Consider the following 21883-nt stretch of genomic DNA (forward strand, 5'->3'; position numbering starts at 1 on the left):
AGGGCTCATAGCCATATCCATAAGCTCAACAGATTCCTTGTTGGACAGTCCCATTCTTTTGTATTTTGTAAACTGGATAACTCTTCTACAAAATGCACACAGTGATCAAATTTACAAGTCTGGTGCCTGTTATTAAAAATAGGACTGGTCTCAAGTATTTTATTTCATTTAGGCCTACTAAATGCACAGCCTGCACATTAAAATTTTAGTGGTAAATGATATAGAATAGAAATCATGTTCACCTGCATAAAGCAGGTAAACAAAATTTCATTTGATGTGATTTGAGTAGGCTACAAATTATTGCAGAACAACAAAAACTTTTATTTTGTAGGAAAAAGAAACAGAAAAAGGTGTGTGGGCACATGTTATTCAGTTGACATGTCAACAAAGTGAGGACTGCATGCATTGAAAGTGGAGCCTTTGCTTTATTATTTTGAACTCAGGCACCCAACGTAACTCAGTCTTGGAGCGTGAATCTGGTGGTTGTGGCCTGCGATGGTATCAAAATTCCTGGCCTGATTCATTGTCCCAGTCCGCCCCTGGATAGTTGCCTGCTATTTGAGCTCATTTAATTACCATTGTCTAATTTATGAGTGGATGTGTTGCTCCCCTTTACCTCAGAATCCATCCTCACTGATCACACACGAGGCTTACTGTCATTTTTCATTAGATTTTATTGATCTGTGTAAACTCTCTGCAAAATCTTTACATGCACAGTTATTTGCAAACATACATAATTCCAGTGCATGCACTATCTATTTACAGATACAGAGATAAACCAAGAAACATTCCACTGAAAGGGCAGAATCAAGTAGAAGACAGCTATAGGTTTAGCTTAGAGAGAAGCCTGTGTGTTTTTTAAAAATAATATATATCTATATTGGTTATAATTTATGTTGATCATCATGTGATGATCACTGTAGCTGAAGTAGCACAATGTAGGACAGCATGTAAAGCTGTAATGACAGTTGTCTCGATCCCTGCCACAGGGGGGCAGAGTAGTTTTACAGAGGAAACAGGGCTCTGGAGGGATTTGAGTGTATGAATGTACAGAGGGCTTCCTTCAAATAATGAGAATAATCTCAGTGTCTGCTACTGATAGAGTTGGATTAGGTCTTGTTCTTATGTTTATGTGCTCAGTTTATCATAAATTTATCTTGTGAATGCTATCAGACCATCTTATTCAGATTACACCGATCATAGTCATCATAGTCATGCAGCATATGGCCTCTTGTGTTTAAAGTATCAACAGGAATGTTATGGGGAAGAAGTGTAAACATTAATGGACTTACAATAGCATTAATTTCTTACAAAGTATATATATCTTGAACCACAAGACATTTCATGCATAGGTTTTTTTGTTTTCATCTTTGCTTTGACATTGGAATAACTTGCAAACAGCTGTATAAATTGAGGTCATTCCACTTTGTAAGGTGTGCTTTCCTTGGTTTGCTGTGATTAGTGAACAAACACACACTAAAGCTTTGAATGACTGGGACGTGGCAGTGGGGAAAGCGCCCTGCTTTGTGCAAAGGGTGCGTTGATGTAAAAGCGGGCCACCACTGCCCCAGGCACACTAGAGTCACGAGCACAGTGCATGCAGGTAAAGCTGCACATACTTATGACATAACCTGTTCCGCCATCTCTCACTTTGAAGCAGAGCAGCCAAATTTGTTACGGAAAACCTGTAAGAAACATCACTGTGTGTGCATTCAGTGTAAACACTGCAGTAGAAAACCTCTGAGGTGTCAGAGTGAACCGCGAGCTTCAGAAGAGAACAGGTAGCAGGTAGGAGAACGCTTTCTTCCCACCAAATCTAACCACAACTAAGAAATAAACATGAAAAATAAACACTGTTGGTCACGTTTCACCTCCTCTAATCAAGCAGATAATACTTCCCACCAACTCAAAATTCACAGCTTGAATAACCATACATAAAAACTCCTAATGTTCAACTAGTGTGCTATAATTTCCAATAACAAATTAACAGCAACTGATGAAAGGTTCATTTTAGCTCATGGTCCACTGACTTATGAATCATCTGTCTATCAGATGTCTATCCTAACCTGAGCAATGTATCAGTATGTAAACATTTCTTCATGGAAATATACACTATGTGCAGGCCAGTGGGCACAGTTGAAATATCTTAAGGTGCAGCTGCGTCTTTTCTTACGTCAGTGGCTCGGCATGCTCAAACAGTTCAAGTGTCACACTACGCATGTTTTAATCACAAGAAAAATCAAAATTGATAACCCTGACAATCTAATGAGTTTCAGGCATGAAGCATTTATGAGCCTGACAATCGCTTTTGACCTCAGACACCATATCATATTGCTTTTCTTGTCCTGTGCCAGTGCAATTCAAACTTTACTTCCTTTAGCGGAGAATGTGTCAAGTTCAGCACACTATAGCCTATAACATCACTGACAGGCATGATGGTCTTTATGCAGCTGTTCGTCGACAGATGTCTTGGTTACATTAATGAAATCTCTAATTCATTTATGCCATGATTTTGTCCCAGAGGCAGATTAAGTATCAGCACAGGCAGAGAAATTGTTAATAAGAAGACAGGAAAGAAGAGTATATACTACATCAGGGGTAAAGGATCAATGCGAGCAGTGCCTGTGTGATGGTCAGGTAGTGAGAGAATAGATAAACACAACAAAATGAGTGGGGGGAAAACAAGTGCTCTCAGAGGTGAATGCAAACCAAGTAAGGGAGGATAGCTCATGCTGCACTGGGGTGAAAGAGTGGTTAATCACTAGCGACGTGATTCTCATTCATCAAGGTATGCCAGCGCTCAATCCTCTTGTCCTTGTTCTTCAAACACTCGTACCAGTGCTTCAGCCTCTCTCCTTTGGCGGTGATTCCCAGCTGACACCCACCTGTCGGGGGGAGAAAGTGAGGTGTGAGAGGCAGCGAGGTGAGCGGGGGGAGGATTTCACATCGATTGCAGCAAAGCAGCGGCGATGATCAAATATTTACCAATGTAGTCGTTGGACTTCCCGATATCATAATCCCACACGGAGATATCTAAAGTCTTCTTGGCCAGTTCACTGTGTTTGATGTCATAGCTGAATTCCTGAAATTGAAATTGAGACATTTACTCATGAATTCCAAAATGTTTCAATACCTGAGTCAGAGAAAATATAAAAACACAGAAGTTGGATAAAAAGCTAGTTTCCTTTCACTGTGAACACTCTTACAAACCTCATTAAACTCTGGGTTTAAAGTCCTCTTTTTGATTTGTGTTTTGCACTTGGCCTTCTTCCCCATGTCAGGTTTCAGACATCTGTAAATTAGACAGACATATGATATGAAATTTCATTTATGTCACGTCAAGAGTCAGAGACAGACAAGCTGAATGTACCTCCTCTACCTACATTTTGACATATGGGTCAGAGTAGCCATTAGCATCCATGGCAGCAAGGTGAACACAGCGCACGACGCCCACAAGGAGGCGGTTCAGCTGGGTGCTGTACATGAGCCAGATCAGGATCCGACCACGCTCTTCCACTTCTCCGCCATCTTTCGCCGACTAAGAGAAGAGAGGTGGAAAAAGAGATATATAGCCGATTAGGATTCTTGATAAGCTTTTATGTCTACTTCTGTTGGAATCTGCCATGTTTAGACATGCTGGGAAATAAAAAAGGCATTGCCTCGTCTTCGTAGAGAGATATGCCTCTGGCTCCTCCAGCTGTTGCAGTTCTCTTCGTCTGTGAAGCAGGAACAAGATTACGCCCGGTCAATAAGAGATTCAGACAAGGAGAACAAAGCGCTGTTTGACTATAATTGAGTTTCACTCACAGGGACAACCCTCTCGAGACACACGTTAAAGTTTTTCTTCTGGTTCATCTTCAATTTCTTCAGCGCCACTCGGGTTTCCCCAATAAACTCATTGTGCCCGAACTTGTCTTCATCACAGACACTCAGCCTGTGGAAATCAAACGAGATGCTTAAATCTGCACCAGCCTTAGACAAGTGGCCTAAAGGTGCATCTTTAGGAGAGGGAAACATGAATGAACGGTGCTACTGCTGCTGCAGCTGAGGGAGTGTCTGATGTAGGAGCATCCACCTGAGGGTCTTACGCTGCATGTCCTCATCCGTCAGGCCATGGTAGGTGAGCGTCTCACTCCACATAGGGTTGCGGGTGTTTCTCAAAGTCTTCGTGCGCAGCTTGTTTGACTGTTTGATGAAGGAAGGATCAGGACATAAGACGTCACAATATCTTTGGGTTATCTTGTGTTGCTTCCCACCAAAAAGTGTTTTTGCACCTCAGACCTACACTAAAGCACAATATACTCACACTCTACAAACAATGCTCCCTCACTTCAATTTTTACTTGAATTACCTAATTTCCAGACATCATCCGTCCGTCGATTTATAAGATTTTGTCAACTGGGTCCACAAGGTGTCAGGCTTGAGCTGCCAGAACGATCCCTCACCACCCAGTGGGGTCTAAAATCACCACCCTTCCTTTCTTGCTTAGCAGACTATTAAGGTAAAACAATCTTTAAAAAGGAGTAAATGCTTAATATGGAAAAAAGTGTGTCTTTTACCTTACTAGCTCCTGGCAGCAGATGGAGCTTGACATAAGGATCTGCCAGTCCATTTGAGTCCATTGGCTTCAGTCCCTGAGGAGAAACAGCACGGTGTCCATCTCATCACCACAAACAGCACAGACCAATTAAGCTAAAGTGCCATTCAGGAGCTTTTTAACATAAACCACTTGATTGCAATTGTGCTGCTGTGTTGCAGAATGAGGATGGCAGTGGTACCTTTGCCTTGAGGATGCTACAGTGGAGGCTGTTGCTTTCCTGTTCGTAGAGCAGGCTGAACTCTAAAGAGCCCAGAGTGGCTGAAAGAGACCCAGAGCAGTCGTCACATTAGACCACTGAGAGACGGCAGGTCTGCTCTTGAATAATTTAAAGTGTACATAGAAAGAGATAAAAGGGGATATAAAGGGAAGTACGCTCTTGTAATTAAACAACTCTCCATCTGTGAATAGAAGGGAGAACAAGTGCCAGCCCAGAGTGGTCAGAAATGACAGATCAAAAAGTAACAAGTGATTTCTTCACCTTCATTCATGAAACATTCACAGCCTTCTTCAGTAAATCTAAAGTAACATTAAGTAAATAACTGAAAAATCTTATTACACATCAGGGTTATGTGATATAAAAGAAACCACATAAATACTCAAATCTCAAAGGGAGGCTTTCAGAAAACAAGGATCTGGGTTATAAAAAAAAAAATGCTGAAGTGCTGCCCACACAGTTTTGAAGGAGTTTTATTGCCAAGCATAGCTGTTGGGGGACAAAATAATCAAATGTCATTTGTTAATTTATTTCTTATATAACTGTTAAACTTGTCTGGGCTGAGATTCACTAAGAAAATCACACAGGTTATAACCAGCTGAGCTCCTGTAACCAGTCAGCACCACTGGCCTTAGCCCACCAGCTCAACTCCAACAGCCACATGAAAACCAGTGCTATTTCTGCCATTTTCCCCTCCCAGCACAGGGGACTGGATCAAACACATGGGGAATCTATATCCTGTCAGCCCCGGTGTATGGCAAATTATTTGTACAGCTCCATATTCCCAGACCTCAATAAAACAAATTAATGCCCAGTCCCCCAGAGAATGAATGAAGGCCGCTTGATGCTGCAGGCGCAAGGCATGAATGACATGGCACCATTCTCACCATGGGATATGGGATACACGAAAGAAAGAAAAAAAAAACGATTACATAGCTTATACATCACTATTGATTTAGCGAATCATGTCCTGATACACATCTTCCTCTGCTTTAGTTCCTTAGACATTGATTTTCATGCTTCAGTAACATATGGTGTTTATCATTTATCATTTTCTACCCTGCTCAATAGATACTGCCAGAACCATTTTTGCTGTTTGTCGTGACTATTGAGCAATTTATAGATATGAATTGTTTCCAGACAGAAGTCAAGCATCAACACTTGGATTCCCTAAGGGGAACAGAAATGCTGCCAAACGAAGGTCATCAGGGCCCAATACGAGGCTATATTACAATATGTTTGGCTCTATTGACAAAAGAAACACATACCCCATCTGCTTCTATTTACCTGAAACGAGCAGGAAGAAATCATCAATGTCAAGCTGAACATGAGGTGAAATGAAACTAGACACATCAGCCACACTACTCTACTCCATGAGAAGCGTGAGCAGATGGTGCACTCACTGGCTTCATCAGAGTCATAGTCGTTGGCCTCCTCCTCCTCCTCGGCTGGGGGAGGCTGCTGTCGGGCGGGAACAGCGGCGTGGGCTGCGGGCTGCCTCCTGTCCTCTCTCATTGCAGGAGGCGCTCTCTGCTCTGGAGGAGCTGCACCAGAGGAGTAAGCACCTCCATCTGGACCTACAACCACAATGGATCACATGAGACTGACTGCACCAAACGACCCCCCACTGGGGAGCCAGTATTTGGCCAATGCTTGAGGCTTGACAGAGATTGTTTCCTAGCTGTCTCTCACCCTGCTGGGCCATGCCGACTGATGCGGCAGGCTGTGGCCTGGAGCTCTGGACGGGAACCATCTTCTTCATCACCACTGGGCTGCCCTCTTGAGGACCAGCCCCACCCGTAGCCATGCCCACGGCTGATGGTTTAGGGGCCACAGGTGGATAACCAGCACGGCCCTGCGGCTCTGGTCCTAAAAATAAAATGTGAATGGCGTAATACAGTAAACACGCAGACATACGCTATACATTAGGGAGACACGCATAATCACACCACTCCAGGCCCCTACTGCAGTGGAATCTGTAATACTCCCTAGTCCCTCTGCATACTTTTGATGTTGCAGCTTTTTCGTTGCAAAGGCATTGACCTACATACATTACAACAAGCTGTGTCGGCCGACTATCGACTACTGTACATGCAGCAGCCATATATTCTCTGTCTGCTCTGCTTCTCTTTATGGGCAAATCGCATTGCGCAGGTAATCACGCTGAAAGTGCAAAATGATACAATGTGACCCATCATGCCAGCACCACCTGGAGGCTCATCGCATGTCACAGCGTGCACCTTCCGACAGCTTAATTGAGCTCTTCGCCCCCCTCCACTGCAACAGTGGGCGGTAGCTTACTGCCAAATTTGGGAAGCTGATAAAAGGTTTGATGCTTGGGAAAAGAGCAATGAGAGGCGGGATTGCCAAAAGACTTGTGTACAGATGCCGAACTAATGAGACTGAAGAGGTGGCCCATTGGAAAATAGTCAGACTGAAATTAAAAATATATACACATAGCTGTATATCTATGGTGTTTGTGTTGACACGCCTATTTTTATGGTCAAAATTGTAATTGTATATATCATAAAAGCATGATGGGACTTCCAAAATGCTGAATGTTGTAAAGACACATCGTTTGTAGTTTATACAGTATAGCGCTTTCTACTCAGGTTGTCAGATGTGAGCCTGCCAGGGGAAACGCCCACCCAAGGGCTTTCAGCTTAGATGCTATTTCCATAATATGTCCTAATCTGGTTTTATCCCCTTCTGAAAAGTATCCTGTTTTGAGGAATTTGCACACTCGCTGTAGTGTTTAGTTTATTTCCTTCCACAAAATGTGAGTTGAATTAAATTTCCTGTTCAATATGAAATCACAACAGGCAGCACTGCTGAGAAATGGAAGTCTCAGATGCAGTTTGGGGTCGTTTGGTAGATCCCGTTGTAAAGATTTTGAGGTAGATAGATATTAAAAAACAGAAGCAGCAGCAGCAGCAGCAGCAGCCTGACTCCGACCTCAGAGAGAAGCAATGTAAACCAGCTGTCTGTGACGACAATCTAAACAAGACAATCAACAATGGTGAAAAGCTCCTTCCAGTCACCTCGTGAGAAAACTCACAATGGCTGAAAAAGACCGCAGACAAAGGCTGGAGAGGGAAATCTTGGCTGTGTTTACCTGCTGGTTGTGGCTGGGTTACTGTGTCCCTGGGCCCAGAGGCTGGAGGCCCCTGGGGCTCCGCCGCCCCCTGGGCACCTGTCTCTTTAACTTTAGATAATGGCATGGGCTGCGGCAGGAAATGCTTGGGAAAACCTTTGAAGAACCATGCACCAGACCTCTTCCACACCTGAGAAAACAGAAAAAAACAGATATGTGAGTTACAGTTTTTCAACAATTCAGTTCTGTTACGTGTTCACTGGTGTGAAGAGCTCACCTCTCGCTGTTCTCTGCAGATCTTGCAGAGCCACACGGCGCGTGGCCGACTGCTGCACTGTGTACCACACTTGGTACACATGTTCTGTACGACAGGAGAAAATAAAGACTTCTGCCATTTACAGTCTCATTACATATTGCGTGACCTATTGTGTTCTGTGTGAATTGCGGCGGAGGAGGACTGGTTAGTTTTCCCCTGGTAGTAATTGGCTGACTCGTTACCTACCTTTTTGCAGTCCTCACACACCACTGAGCTGACCCCAGGTGAGCCCAGCTGCTCCCCACACAGCAAACAGCGGGACAATCCATCCCCACACACAGTCTTCTTCATGTCGTCCAGGCGGTTTATCAAGCGCCTGTAAGCATCACAGAGTGAAATCTGACTTAAAATGTCACTGCTGATTATCCTAGATCCAAATGTGTGCGTGTCATCAGTCTCAACAGGTCAACTTGTTTTCACATACACATATCGTGGGAAACCTCTGCATGTTTCACAGTCTCTTACCCGATTCTCTCCTGCTCCATGGCCTCCATTTTCTCGGCCCGGGCGATCACATTGTTTATAATCTCTTTCTCTTCATCCGTCAGGTCTTGACCAGAACCAGAGCCTGGCTTCTTAGTCCAGTTGCCCCTGTCAATCAACAGAGTCTCCAGTTGAGATGACACTAACTATAATTTTTCCTCTGATGATATCAAATTGCACATTTGCATACACACTTAACATTCAGTGTTTGAACAAACAGAGCCAACGCAGTGAATGAATGAACTGAACATTCATCCACAGCGTCAGCATCATTACCCTGCTCTCTGAGGAGCTAAAGAGCAGAGACACACAATGAGGATGAGAGGTGGTGGAGTGGGAGTTGATCTACTTACTGCTCCTTTTCACTGTGTCACAGATCACACATCAGCGAGATGTTATAGGAGAAAGAAAGGAGGGCACAGTTAAGTGTCGATGTCGCCGCCACAAACGGTTGACACAACAAAAAAACGTTCTGACAATGGCGCTTTACCTGGCGTGCATGTTCCTCTGCCTGTCGTTGGACATCCAGCGATCCGAGCTGCTGCTCATCACCGTGTCCGTCATGCTGCGCTATCGCAGTCTGCAGGTGGACAGAGAGAAAGACAGAGATTGATTCAGCCTGACACAGTCAAACCAACTTTAACTGATCGCATCTCTGGATTTAGAGCTCTTAAACACTGGTTTTATCAATTAAGTAATTGGGCTCAAGATTGTTGTCTCACATGTGATTTTACAGCTGTCTTCTTTCCTTCTCTCATGGTTAAACAGTAGCCTACTGATTTAACTGCCATGATGGACAGTGCTGACCTTGAATTGGCAAGTCACCAGATACATTTCCTTTACTTGCAAGTTGCGACATTGATGTAAAGCCAAATGAATGATGACCACCCATTGATGACCTCCACGAGCCAAACAACTGGTGCAAAAAAAGAAAAATCTATAATAGTTTCCTGAAAAATAATAATCATTTTCTCCCCTTCCCCATCCCCTTCGTCCGTCCTATGAATTTACATGCCACGACTGAAATAGCAACAAAATATCAGTTACCAGTGGAAATGTAAGCACATTTCCTGGTGCCAGTTTTACAGCCGAATCAGTGCCATCTCCTCCTGGCAAGTCTGTTTCATCAAAATCTTTTCACAGACATATTTAACCAGTAGATGGACACAGGGAAAGCATTTCCAAGATGTGACACACAAACCTGATGGATGTGGAACATATGAGCAGAAACTACACAGATGGCTCTTGCATGGATGGAGTTGTTTAGTGCACGTGAGGCAAAGGGGGTAGAACTGATGATAAAGCGAGACCTCCTGCACATTAGTGGCCACAGTGAATGAAGGTGGTTGGATTCATTTATATTTTTATGTGCCTTCTGAAATAAGGGCTCAGGAGATAAGGTTTCACAAATTGGGGGTGGTAAAGGCAATTATTTTAGCAGCTGTAAGTGAAACTGTGAGGAAACTGTGAGTCTACACATTTCAAAGCAGCAGATGGTTCCATATAGCAGGAGGGGGAGGTTAATTATTATATATGGGTGGAGTGTGCTTTTACTGACAGGAATGACTAAGAGTCTTTGTCTCCAACGTTTCCGATTGTTCACAGTGTGGTGGTTGAAGCTGGAGTTTTTTATCCAAAGTGATCGTTGTGTATTTACAGTTCTCAACAAATTTTCCAGGGATGCTGGCTGGTCTGGGTGTGGGGCTGGGTGTGGGGCTGGCTGGGCTGGGTTTGATGGGAGGCTGATGAACAGATGTGTAGGACGTTACCATCACTCCACGTGGTGAAATTGAGTCTTGTGAGTTTTTTTTTTTTGTTTTTTTGTTTTTTTTGCAGGGCATTGTTGCTGAAGGGGAGTCTACAAAAGGCTGTGTCACCAGAGTGTTTTAAGTGCATGATGACGAGAGATAAGCTCTTGCAGTCGTTTGTGTGCATGGTGTGAAAAACAGGCTGACGACACATGCCAGTGTTAATGACGGCAGAGGGAAACAGTGAGCTGTCAGCTGTTACCAAAGCCCTGTCCATATGACACATCAGCAATGTAACTTAACCTCAGAGTGACATGGAAAAGATGATACAAAGATGTCAACAGGGATCGCTGAGGCGAGTGCCTATAGGCAAGACTGCTGTGTGTGTGTGTGTGTGTGTGTGTGTGCCTCTCTGCAACTGACTTAGAGCTGCTCCAAGTGTCTGCCAGACAATATATGGAGGGACACTCCAGCCAGATGCTGGGGGAATACAACAGCGTATGTCCTGAGGGGAAGTACCAGCATTCAGAGAGAAGCAGTGCGCTCTGAAAAGAAGCAACAAGAGGAACTAAAAGCCTCTGGAGCCTCAGATATGGAGAAATATGATGGTGCAGGATGAGGAAAGTGCAGGTACTGTGTTGAACAGATTGCGAGAGATACAGCAGGGAATGCATGATGATGATGCTAAAAGGAAAATCAATACGTTTCACTTGTCCAGCTCTTCACAGCGGTAAAAACCTCGCACTACGGAACCTTGGAGAAAGTTAAAGAGGGAGTGAAAAGGGAGGGGTGCGACTCGAGTCTGTCTCCTTCGTTCAGCTGCTCGTATAATGCTGCGTAACATCAGGGTGCATACCTTTTGAGCTCTAATCTGTTGCTGCACTGCCTGCAGGATTCACAGAATAACAACAAATTCGCTGAGCTATCAATAGCCACTCTGGGTGTGGGCTTCTCCCTCTGATGCTGCTGCTGCATCCAGCCAACGGGAGCAAAACACAGTCTTCAGGGAGCTTTTGTCTTTGTTCCCACTTTTCAGCAGCGATCTGACGGCTCAGACGCTACTCCGGCTGTATAGTATATATATTGTTTACGCCGGGGCTCTCGAGCATGACCCTGCTTCACTTGCCAAAATTAATTATCCCACTTTTGTCGAACAGGATTGTCCTGGAGAGGTGCATGGAGAGAGAGAGAGAGACAAATGGGAGGGGGCATACAGACTTGGGCTGGGTAATCACTGACTCAGACAAGTCAGAGCTCTCTGGTGCTGGGGAAAGATGTTACTGCATCACAGAAGTGCACTCTTTGCTGAGGTGACAATCCAATTAGCATTCAGGAGATAGTCTGAAGAATCACATCCACTTTTTTTTCCTCATAAAAAGCTGTCAGCATAGGCTTTGATGCCTGAGACATAGAAAAGTGCTGCTTAGTTTTAATCTACCGCACAGCCGGAGAGGGTGTTCATGTCAAAGGGCTTTAAATGTCCAGATTCAAATATGTAAAGGCCAATTATAAGGGACTGTCTTGTGAAAAATGTCATATTGATCCTTGTTATTCTGCCGTTATGTCACCAGTGACCCTCAGACTGTCATCCCCTGTGCTGTTGATCTGCGTCATCGGCGACTTTGTGTAACAGTCATCTTGTGCGTGTTTTCCTCCCATGTGAGATGATTCAGTCAGGTGGTGGGTTTTTCTCTGGAGAGGAGCTGATATTTTCAGTTTTCTTCTCCTTTCTTTTTATTCTTTACAAAAGGCCAACAAAGTGACGTGCTGCTCTGCAAAGTGGTCCCCAGCAACCGCACAAACACACCAGGCATGACTTGTAACAGATCATGTGTAATATGACAACAGGAAACACCAGAGGGAGAGCATTTCTCAAGAAAAGTCATCTGCTTGATCGTTGTAAGTCATCCACCCAGAAGGATCTCCCCCGTACAGAATTCCATATGGGGGTGGTGAGGACCAATTTAGAAACCTGTGTCTCCTCCTCGGGGGCCAGAGAAGATATAGTCAATACAAATCTGCATCTATGCATCCTCAGGGATGTATCTATGCACAACTCCCTGAGCGAACCCTACACATTTTCCATCCATTTTTAGAAACACAGACCTGCATTCTCCTTGGATACTTGAAGCGTGTGTAACTAGCTTCAGGTTTTATCAGGCTCCTTCACAGATTAATGCTGTTATGTGACTCTCATTAACAGGTGTATGACTCATTACTGTCAAACACATGACTGGAGGAAACACTCACCACCAGCGCCTTGTTATGGCTGACAGTTGATGTTCTTTCATTTGGTACTTGCTTGTGAAGACGAGAAGTGAAGGAAGCAAGCAGAGTGACCACAAGTCAGCGGGGGAATTGATGGATTGATCCAACAGGGATGATTATGGATACAGCACTCAAGAGGGGATGGGGACAGTGGGTAGAAGGTCATCTCCCTTGTACTGAGATCAGCAAAACAAAGGCTCTACACCAGTGTTTTCATATCATGATCTAGCAATTAATCCTGTTGCTGATTCCCAGAAAATAATCAATCTATGACATGTTAAGTGATTTATTTAAGAGGAATGCCAAACATTAAGCTGCTGTCATGTCGTGTATGGATGTGCTGAGTTTCCCTTCTTTGGTGTCACCCTATGAGTATATATTGATTATATATTGAATATATTTTGGCTCTGAGATCTGCAAACTATGTCACTATGGGGCCTGGAAACCTGTGCCAGGCATTTTTCACAGTGTTCTCTGTGACATTATATGGACTAAACGATCAATCAAGTCATTGATAGACAGTGACATTGATGTTAAAGTAATGAAAATAATTAGACTAAATGCAGCTCTGAATTTTTATTGTATTCAACAGTAAAACAAGTCTTTTACGGCTGGTTCACAACACTAATGGACAGGAAAAGCAGTTTTACATGAATTTACTACAGTAATTATATCTATAGATAAGTGAACAAACCAGAAAGCCACAAAGGTAGACTGGCCTATATAGACTCAGCCCAGTGGAAGCTGATGTGTGTCAAATTGTCAACAGGAAGAACCAAACCAAAGCAGTTTCGTATCTTAAGGTTGTAGTTCTGAACCATATTGGCCCAATGCATTAGCCTCTGGTTGCAGTTATACATATGATACAGGAACACCAAAGGATTGTGGTCAGTGTAACAGCATATTAATGTATTTTGGCCACTCCAAAGTGCTTCCCACATGTTCAAAATGTGAAAAACACTTTTCATAGTCTTTTTAATTAAACAAAAGGAGGGTCTAAATGTTTTTAGCCACATCAAATTAAGTGCTTCTTGAGGTAACACCCTAATCAGCCACTTTACTTCCTGCTTGAGCCTTTACCTTTTTCTCCTCTTAGTTTTTCCCTCTCCAGCTCATGTGGTCTTAACTGCCCCAGTTCTTTTGCCTCGATCTCTGACTCAAGTTTCAACTGCAGCTTTAACTCTAGCTCTCTCAACCCTGGAGCTTTATCCTCAGCTACTTCCTGCTCTCTCTGACACAACCTGGTCTGCTTCATAGGATGCATCAGTCTCCTCATTTGGCAGTTCAACCTTTACGCACAATATGCCCTGATGATCAATCAAACCACAGTTCTTCTATTCTTAAATTGACCTGAACACCAATACCATAGTGGTCAGCTACAAAGCCAAGATCTAAGCACTGCAGAAGAGTTGCTTAGCGTCATGGGGCTCTTACAAAGCTCTCCAGTTCAAAAGCAATGATGGCAGCACAAAAACAAATACTTTGATAGGAGCATACACACTAAATTACACTTACTAACCTGCTAACCAAAAAATGCCCTGCATCCCCAGGTAGAAGAAACAGACTAAATGTCCCACTTACTCTGAGCGTGCACAAAGGGGAAAAAGAGAGCTGTGCTAATAATGCACAAACAAATTACAGCTCACAAGCAAACAAGCACTCAAAAACTGTCCCTTGAGCTAAAGTTTCCTTAGCATGGGTGCACACAAATAGCCTACACAAAGGCTACCAAGTCTCCGACAATACAAGGGTGAAACAAATTAGACAGCTTTAAAAATGAGTGCTCAACACTAAACCCCCCAAACTACAGCTCATTCACACACAAAGCTGGCCTCACAGGTCATCATGAGCATGCAGCCACATCTTATGATAAAACTGTTAAAATGTCTAACCGGGCTATGCTAGAACTAATCCAGTTCCCCGTCTAACTTTGGGTTATTCAACTAGGCTACTTATTTTGACCTCATTAACTAGAAACTAAAGGACTGGATTTCATACCCCAGAGGAGCGCCCATTATTATATAATATATAATTATATAATATTTAAGTAAATTAACCAGATACTTTTAAGGTACTATATGGCATGTATATAGTCAGCCCACAGATTTAACCCTATCAGAGCAGGTAACTGTCAAATAGTCAACAGGAAGCACCAAAACAAAACAGGACAACTATGTGCCCTATTTGTAGATGTATTGAATATAGTAATGTTGAAACACTACATGATGCTTTACTTTAATTCCAGGGCAACAATTCCCTCGCCATCTTCCAGGAAGGACATTTCTAAAATGGGTTAATGAGAATTGGAGATCAATGAATGCACAATTGGTTTCACTCTAATTTATCCTTTCATTAGGTTTCCATTCCTATTTTGTTGCCTCGGGCTAAACCTTACTTAGGCATAATGGAGGTCGTCTTGAAACTCTGCTGTTGCCAGCACACAATCGTTCACCGACCTGAACCAGTGGCCACTGCAGAGTCCCTGTGGACTCAGATCAGCAGTTTCTTCCACACCATTTTTTCAAGGTGCTAATGCTACAGTAAGTAGATGTCACACTTATTCATATCAGAACACCAAAAGTGATTTAATAATCCTGGTAAAACCATACACATTTTTGTCAGGTTGCTGTAACCATTAATGTTTCATCAGCTGTAACATGCCGTGCTTTTTCCTGTCAAAGACCCAATAATCCTACAGCCCATACACACACTCTCTCCCTGTGCTGTGAAAAATAGCTCAGCTGTAACATTTTTTAAACTTTGCCATTACTAAACTCATACTGCCGTGTGGATTTCCATTCATAATTTATTATGTTGTGAAACTATGAACAGCGTAGTTACACCAAGCAGCACTAAAAGGATTCATCTACCCAAGAATAATCATTGTGGAAAATAGATATTTGGCATAATGGTAATGTGTGGCTGTGTCTTCTACTCTTGTTTACCATACTGCCAACATGTTGTTGTTGTTGTTGAAATTATGAAATGTAATATACAAACACCCAACAGTGCATACACTGTATACATTTTACATTATAGAAACCAAATCTCAATATAAATAAAATGAGAGGATAAAAACAAATGTTTTGTTTCATTCTAATATTTCCTCCGCTACCATCTGGCCTGGCAGTAACTCAGATTTTCTTATGTATTATAAAACAGGACACAGCCTGAGATCCTTAGACAGGAGAGTCTTGGCTGGTCTACAGTTTTGACTCAAGTCCTGTGGTGATCTGGAACATCATGCCTGAGGAGGGAAGACTGAAAAAGTCAATTTCTTTTTCATTTTAATCTCCTCCTTGTTCACATCTATAAATACGGAGCCAATCAGGAGTCCAATTTTCCAATATGAAGCAGAGGACAGAAGGAAGGCAATTTTCAGATCAGATTCAATCACGCTATCTCCATTTAGACCTCAATGCCTCAACGATAATTATAAGCACAGAGCTTGTATGATTGAATAAAGAGATGACATTAGGAAAATGACTGTAAATCCCATTAACGACTATTGCTGTGTTATTGTTGAATTATGAGTCATCCACAGGCCTTCAATACAATGTTCTCAAAAACATGAGCAAGTTGACAATACCTTGACTCACACGTAGGCTACATGTCATCAGAAAGTACAACCTGCTGCTCCTCCACACACAGATGTGGGCTGGTGATGCTCATGTCAAAGACATTCAAGGTCTGTGCAGACTGTTTTCAAGGACAGCAAACTTTCCAACATCAAAACTGATACTGACAAGGCCACATGAACAAGTTGTACACTTAGTAGCCTACCCTTCTAAAGGGGTTGTGAGTGGAAATCGACTTTGTTCCAGCAGTAAAAACTCATTAACAAGCACCATCTGTCTGCCGGCCAGTCTACTCCTTTGGTCGAGACCAAAATGTCTCAGCGTCTATTAGGCAGATTATCACAAGCAGACATTCGTTTTCTCAAGAGGATGAAATCGGCAACAGATCTCCTAACTTTGGGTTGGCACTCTCGCCTTCCAGCTTCCGCCTCCTCATCTGGGTTTGAGTCTTGGACCTGGGGCCTTTCTGGGTGGACTTTGCATGTTCTCCCTGTTTCTGCGTGGGTTCTCTCCAGGTTCTGCAGCTTAGCTCAAAAACATGAACGACTCTAAATTGCCCATATATTTTTAATTTGAGTGCGCGTTGTTCAATCAGCCTTGTGATAGACTGGTGACCTGTCCGGTGTGTGCTCCACCCTCACCCGTTGTCGGCTGGCATTGACTCCAGTCCCCCCTGACCCTGCACAGAGGATGGATGGACAGACCAGCTTACTTTTTATATAGCGATACCCTGGTTTTAGACCAAAAACTAACGCCACTCCAATCAGCCTCAGCAAGTGCTAATTAACGAATGCTAGGATGTTAAAACACTAAAATTAGATGGTGAACATGGCACATTTCATAGCTAATCACCATGTTAGCATTATCACAATGAGCATGTTAGCATTCAGTTAAATTAACACTTAGCTCAATGGTTAAAAAAAAAAAATCTTGAACAGGGCCGTTGCTAGGAATTCTGGGCCCCCTGAAAGAATACTAAAGCGATCCCCTGCCCCCTGACTTTTCCACTTTTTTTCTTAGACTATGTACGTATTATCATTTTTTATTTAGCCTACTTTGTTTTGATGCTAATGCAGCATTGTATTAGTCAGGGGCTTATGCAGAATAATTCAGTCAAACAAAGATTAGACTACTGGGGCCCCTAGAATTATCATCACCTTGCTCCCCTATACAACGGCCCTGATCTTGAATGTTGCTGCTGATCTGCTAAAACAGGAAGAAATCAGGATGGGTGATTGGATGTTAAAGAATGAATTTACATTCCTCTGTCTCTGCGTATTGATCGTTGGATCTGATAGACTAACTCTTCACAGTCAGCTGCTGATGTCCAATGCTCACACAGCAGGCCTGCAGGGTGAGTGTGGAGACGGGGTAGGAAGGACCAAAAAACACAAGGTATCCACCCACTCCCTAGTTGCGTGGCGTCCAACTCCATCCATCCCCCATAGAGGACTGTGAGATGCCAACACACTGAGAGGCCTGGGCGAGATTGTAAAGCGCTGCACCAAGAAGCCCTCCACTGCAGGAGGAAAACATCACTCAGCATTTTTTAATTATTTACAACTCCCACCCCCATTGCCTTACACCCTTTAAGGAATTAGTGCACACTGTGTGTACTCGTATATTTAACAGACATTATGCACAGAACGGGATAAGGGAAGAAATAGATGACATAGGGTCGGACAGATTGAAAAATGATTGAGCTCTATTTTTGGAATCAGTGCTGATGTTTGTTGGTCTTTTAGGTGCGTGGCATTGACAGCTTCGACATGTTTTCACTCAGACAGTGGCGTTGACAGGGACCATCTGTGGAGCCATCTGTGAAGACTCTTCACCTCTCAAATGTGAGAGTGTGTTCCACCATTTCAAACACACTCAGCTACATCCTCTAGGCAGGCATGGCTCCAGGTCCCGCATCGCTGGAGAACAAACAGGAAAGACCATCCAGTGACCGACAAGCTACCATGCTGTTTTCCTGCCATCTCTGTTGGCGCAGTCCAACAGACCTAAAGAGGTTGGGCAGGCAGGCGCAGTGTTTTTCATTCTTAAATTTAACACAACACCTTGCACTGAATGAGCAGGGGGTATCTTATATGTCACATTTCTAGTAAATAGAGAAAAATCTCTGCTGACCCACATGCTGTCCTTCAGTGTTTTTGTCCAAGCCTTATTATAGAACTACAAAAGTAAACAGCTATTGGACACGGAGCACTCAATTAACTGCACTCCAGCAAGAGCCTGCAGTAAGTCTCACATTTGCTAAGCTGGCGGTGATTCATCCTTGTATGTCCCAGAGGTAAGAGGTGGGACTTTGAGAACTGGCTGCTGATGCACTGGCCAGTCATGCTCCTTCACTTTCCTCCCATCTTATCTCCAGGAAACAAGTGCTAGCAGACAGGGCCATTAAATCAGCGCAATAAAGGTCTATTGAAAAAAAAACAACAACACTGTGCATCTATTTCCTACTAACCAGACGTAACCTACAGCTGCTGGTCTGTTGAGATAAACTACATGCTTTCCAACATATAAAGAAACGAGATCTACCAGTTCCTCAGTGTGATGATTCTTTTACTCTGCTTTGAGGATCTGGCACCGTTCAGCAGCCGGATATCTGACCCTCCCTTTTGTCCCCCCAGCAAACCAGCAGGTACAACACCCCAGGGTGTTTTTAGCTGATCTCTTTTTGGCGAACGAGAACATGGTCTAGTGTGGAAACACTGCAACATGAAAAATTAGCTTGGCCTAACCATGGAGACAAAAACCCCTGTTGGGAAGCTTGGCTATGTGACTGGAAAAGCAAAGTTTGTTTATTCAGACGTCATTCTGAGCCTCTGGGACAAGAGCATTACTGCAGCCACAGCATTATGCACACAAGTGATTATGATCATTTAAATGTACGTGTCGGAAACTGTGAGTAGTAGGTAAGAAATGTTGCATATAGATATACTGGTGCGTACAGATTCAATCACAGTCTGTTTTGGATTTTTAACTCCTTGCTCTCCTGGGGGGACTTTGTTTAAAGACCATATTAATTACATCTGCCTTTTACAACGTGCCACAGCATTTAGGCAGATCTTATCGCATGTTTCACGTAGGCCAGTGAATCGATTCCCATCCCATCCACTGCTCTGATGAGGATTTGAAGATGAAGCCACTCCCTTCTGAAGCTGCAGCCACAAATGTGAGAACAACGTCTCTCCAACTACACATATGAATAAATGCGCTCAACAGCGGACCTCAGAGAAAAACAGATATTTAGAGCACAACATGTGATTTGGGCTCTAAGCTCCATATATGGATTGTGAAGAGCACAGACGAACATGGAGTCATGCACCTTTACCAACTGTGGCCATGGTAACGGCAAGATCAGAAGATGAGAATCAGAATGATTAAACGCATGTGTGTGTGTGTCCACCAGTCCGTGTGTTTGTAGTAGAATGTACCTGTGCCGAATTTCAAAGTCCATGCAGGAGAGCAAGTCGATACAGAAATAATAGTGTCAGTGGATCATCAAGAAACGTGGCAGCACTTTGTCAGAGATGAATCATCTGGCTTGGATGGTTCTTAACAGTCACAGTTGAAAAGACAGCATGGTTAGAGAGGAAGACAAGCTGAAGACACGGGATTATGGGAGCAGTCGCCTTGTATTCTTCAGCTTTAAATAATGCAGTTAGTGTGCAGAGCACTTACTTCATTCCTCCATCTTTTTTCACCTTTTCCCTAAACACCCATGTTTCCTAGTGCTCTGCATGCCTTGTTCTCTCTTGTTTGATCTTTCCTCTCTTGGCCAATTTCATTCTTCCTCTGCGCAGAAAATAGTGAGAGGCTGTCAAACAGACAGAGAAATACAGAGGGAGAGGTACCAGCTTAAACAAGGGTGTCGTCCAATCACTACTGTGGGTGCTCATGTGCGAGGAGGCAGCTGCAGATATCTCTCAGACTGTTCATTCAGTCTTTTCTCCCCTCCCCCATTTAATCCCCATGCTTCAGGTCTGTAGGAGGAGTTGGAGATGGTGGAACTGGGAGGCGGATTTCCAGCTTCTATTTTCTGTCCCACTCCTGTGCGAACACCAGCAGAAATTAAGTGGACAATGTCCAATAAGTCTGTTTACAACACACACAATTAATGTCCTGGTGTAACAACCCACCGGTGCAGGATGAGGTAACACTACAACAAGTAGGTGGCTCAAACACCTGTCCTGTGGCACAGCTGGAGTTGAGCGCTGCCCTGCCCAGATCAGCATTTGAAGGCACCACTGATGTTTTTTCCTCCCAGTCTCCCAGTCTGCAGGCACATCAAGCCCCAGTGTGCGCTCCTAAAAAATCCTGCAGCAACGCCCAGGGACCGCAACCACACAGTCTCCCCCATGACTTACCAGGTCTGTTTTCTTATATCAGATCTGCAACAAGGAAGCACCGTGTTGCAGTAGTACAGCCAGTCACCACTCTTATTTGAATTTTTCTTGAAGGGGATCAAAACCAGCCAGGCCTACACAGGTGTTATATTTATCGTCCATTCATGAATAAACTGAGTACATAAGCATAACACCAAAACATGCCGTAGTAAATCAATGCAACAATTCAAAATAAGAGGCTCTATCAGTGCCTCTGCGTGAATGAGATGAACATCCTGCTGTCTGCTGCAGAGCAATGTTTCCAGTAAGACATGTCTTCTCTAAAACAAATGAATCAATCAAATATCCATTTATATGACTGGTGCCTCACATATATTAATTAGCAGCAGCTCCATGCATACTGAGTGCACTGCATACATTCACAAAAGCATTAATTCCTCCCTTCCCTTTCAAATGACTCAGTGGGAAACATGCTCATAAACATAATGAAAATGTGTTTCATCCCAATTAATAAATACAAGCAATGCAATATGTTCCCTCGTAAGAGATTTCCTCTAGTTGCTCTATCTTGTGAATGAAATGCTGCATTCATTCAACTTGTAAATGAGAAATACTAATGCTCTGAGTCACTGGGCTAACGCACAAACCTCACAGTAATTTTCGGTTGAGGATGCAATGTTTGAAGATCCTTCGAAGGAGATCGTAAAAAAAAAAGAAGAAGAAAAAAGAACCTACCTGAGAATGCAGCTCCGTCTCTCTTCCTCCTCTCTCAGGGAGCTGTCAGGGAATGATGCGGACTAAATTTCTGTGCAGCGCTTAGATCCGACCACAGAGTCAGTCATTGCGCATGGTGCCTGTCACCAAAACCCGTGTTTTATTTATTTATTTATTTTTTCCTTCTTTTGCGTGGAGGAGTAGTCTGTTGGCTGGAGGCACGGCGGATCTCCACAGTGCGTGGGAACTGGTCTTCTTCTCTCCTGCGTGGAGAGGATGGAAAGCCCTTGATACCCTGGGAAGGAAACCCCTGGATCTGAAGTGATAACACTGATGCTTAAGTGGACAGTCATCACCTGATCAGATTGTCTCTGTAGAGGCGCATAGTGGCTAAATTTGTCTCATCGCCCATCCAACTCCATTGAGAAGTCACTCCCAGGTTTATAAGATAATGGGTTGACTGTGGTGGTTCATAGTATTTTTAATTGATGGCATGCTTTAACATAGCCCATA

At 43.4% G+C, this 21883-nt stretch overlaps 1 protein-coding gene across 1 annotated transcript; it reads right to left on the reverse strand.

Annotated features, from left to right (window-relative positions):
- Positions 1 to 656: 656 nt before the first annotated feature.
- Positions 657 to 21678, reverse strand: LOC146981754 (rabphilin-3A-like). Its single transcript, XM_085787279.1, has 18 exons — positions 21392 to 21678; positions 9198 to 9287; positions 9061 to 9072; positions 8690 to 8815; positions 8411 to 8540; positions 8186 to 8269; positions 7930 to 8098; positions 6507 to 6683; positions 6218 to 6391; positions 4779 to 4858; positions 4560 to 4634; positions 4076 to 4185; positions 3808 to 3934; positions 3660 to 3716; positions 3384 to 3538; positions 3211 to 3292; positions 2986 to 3082; positions 657 to 2885 (listed from the first exon to the last, which is right to left on the reverse strand). The coding sequence occupies exons 2-18, from the start codon at positions 9269 to 9271 to the stop codon at positions 2755 to 2757; spliced, it is 1860 nt and encodes a 619-aa protein (XP_085643405.1). The 5' UTR covers positions 9272 to 9287; positions 21392 to 21678; the 3' UTR covers positions 657 to 2754.
- Between the last annotated feature and the right edge of the window lie 205 nt (positions 21679 to 21883).

This window comes from Trachurus japonicus, chromosome 9, assembly GCF_045865225.1.
Source record: "Trachurus japonicus isolate A0001 chromosome 9, Traja_1.0".
Lineage (NCBI taxonomy): Eukaryota > Metazoa > Chordata > Actinopteri > Carangiformes > Carangidae > Trachurus > Trachurus japonicus.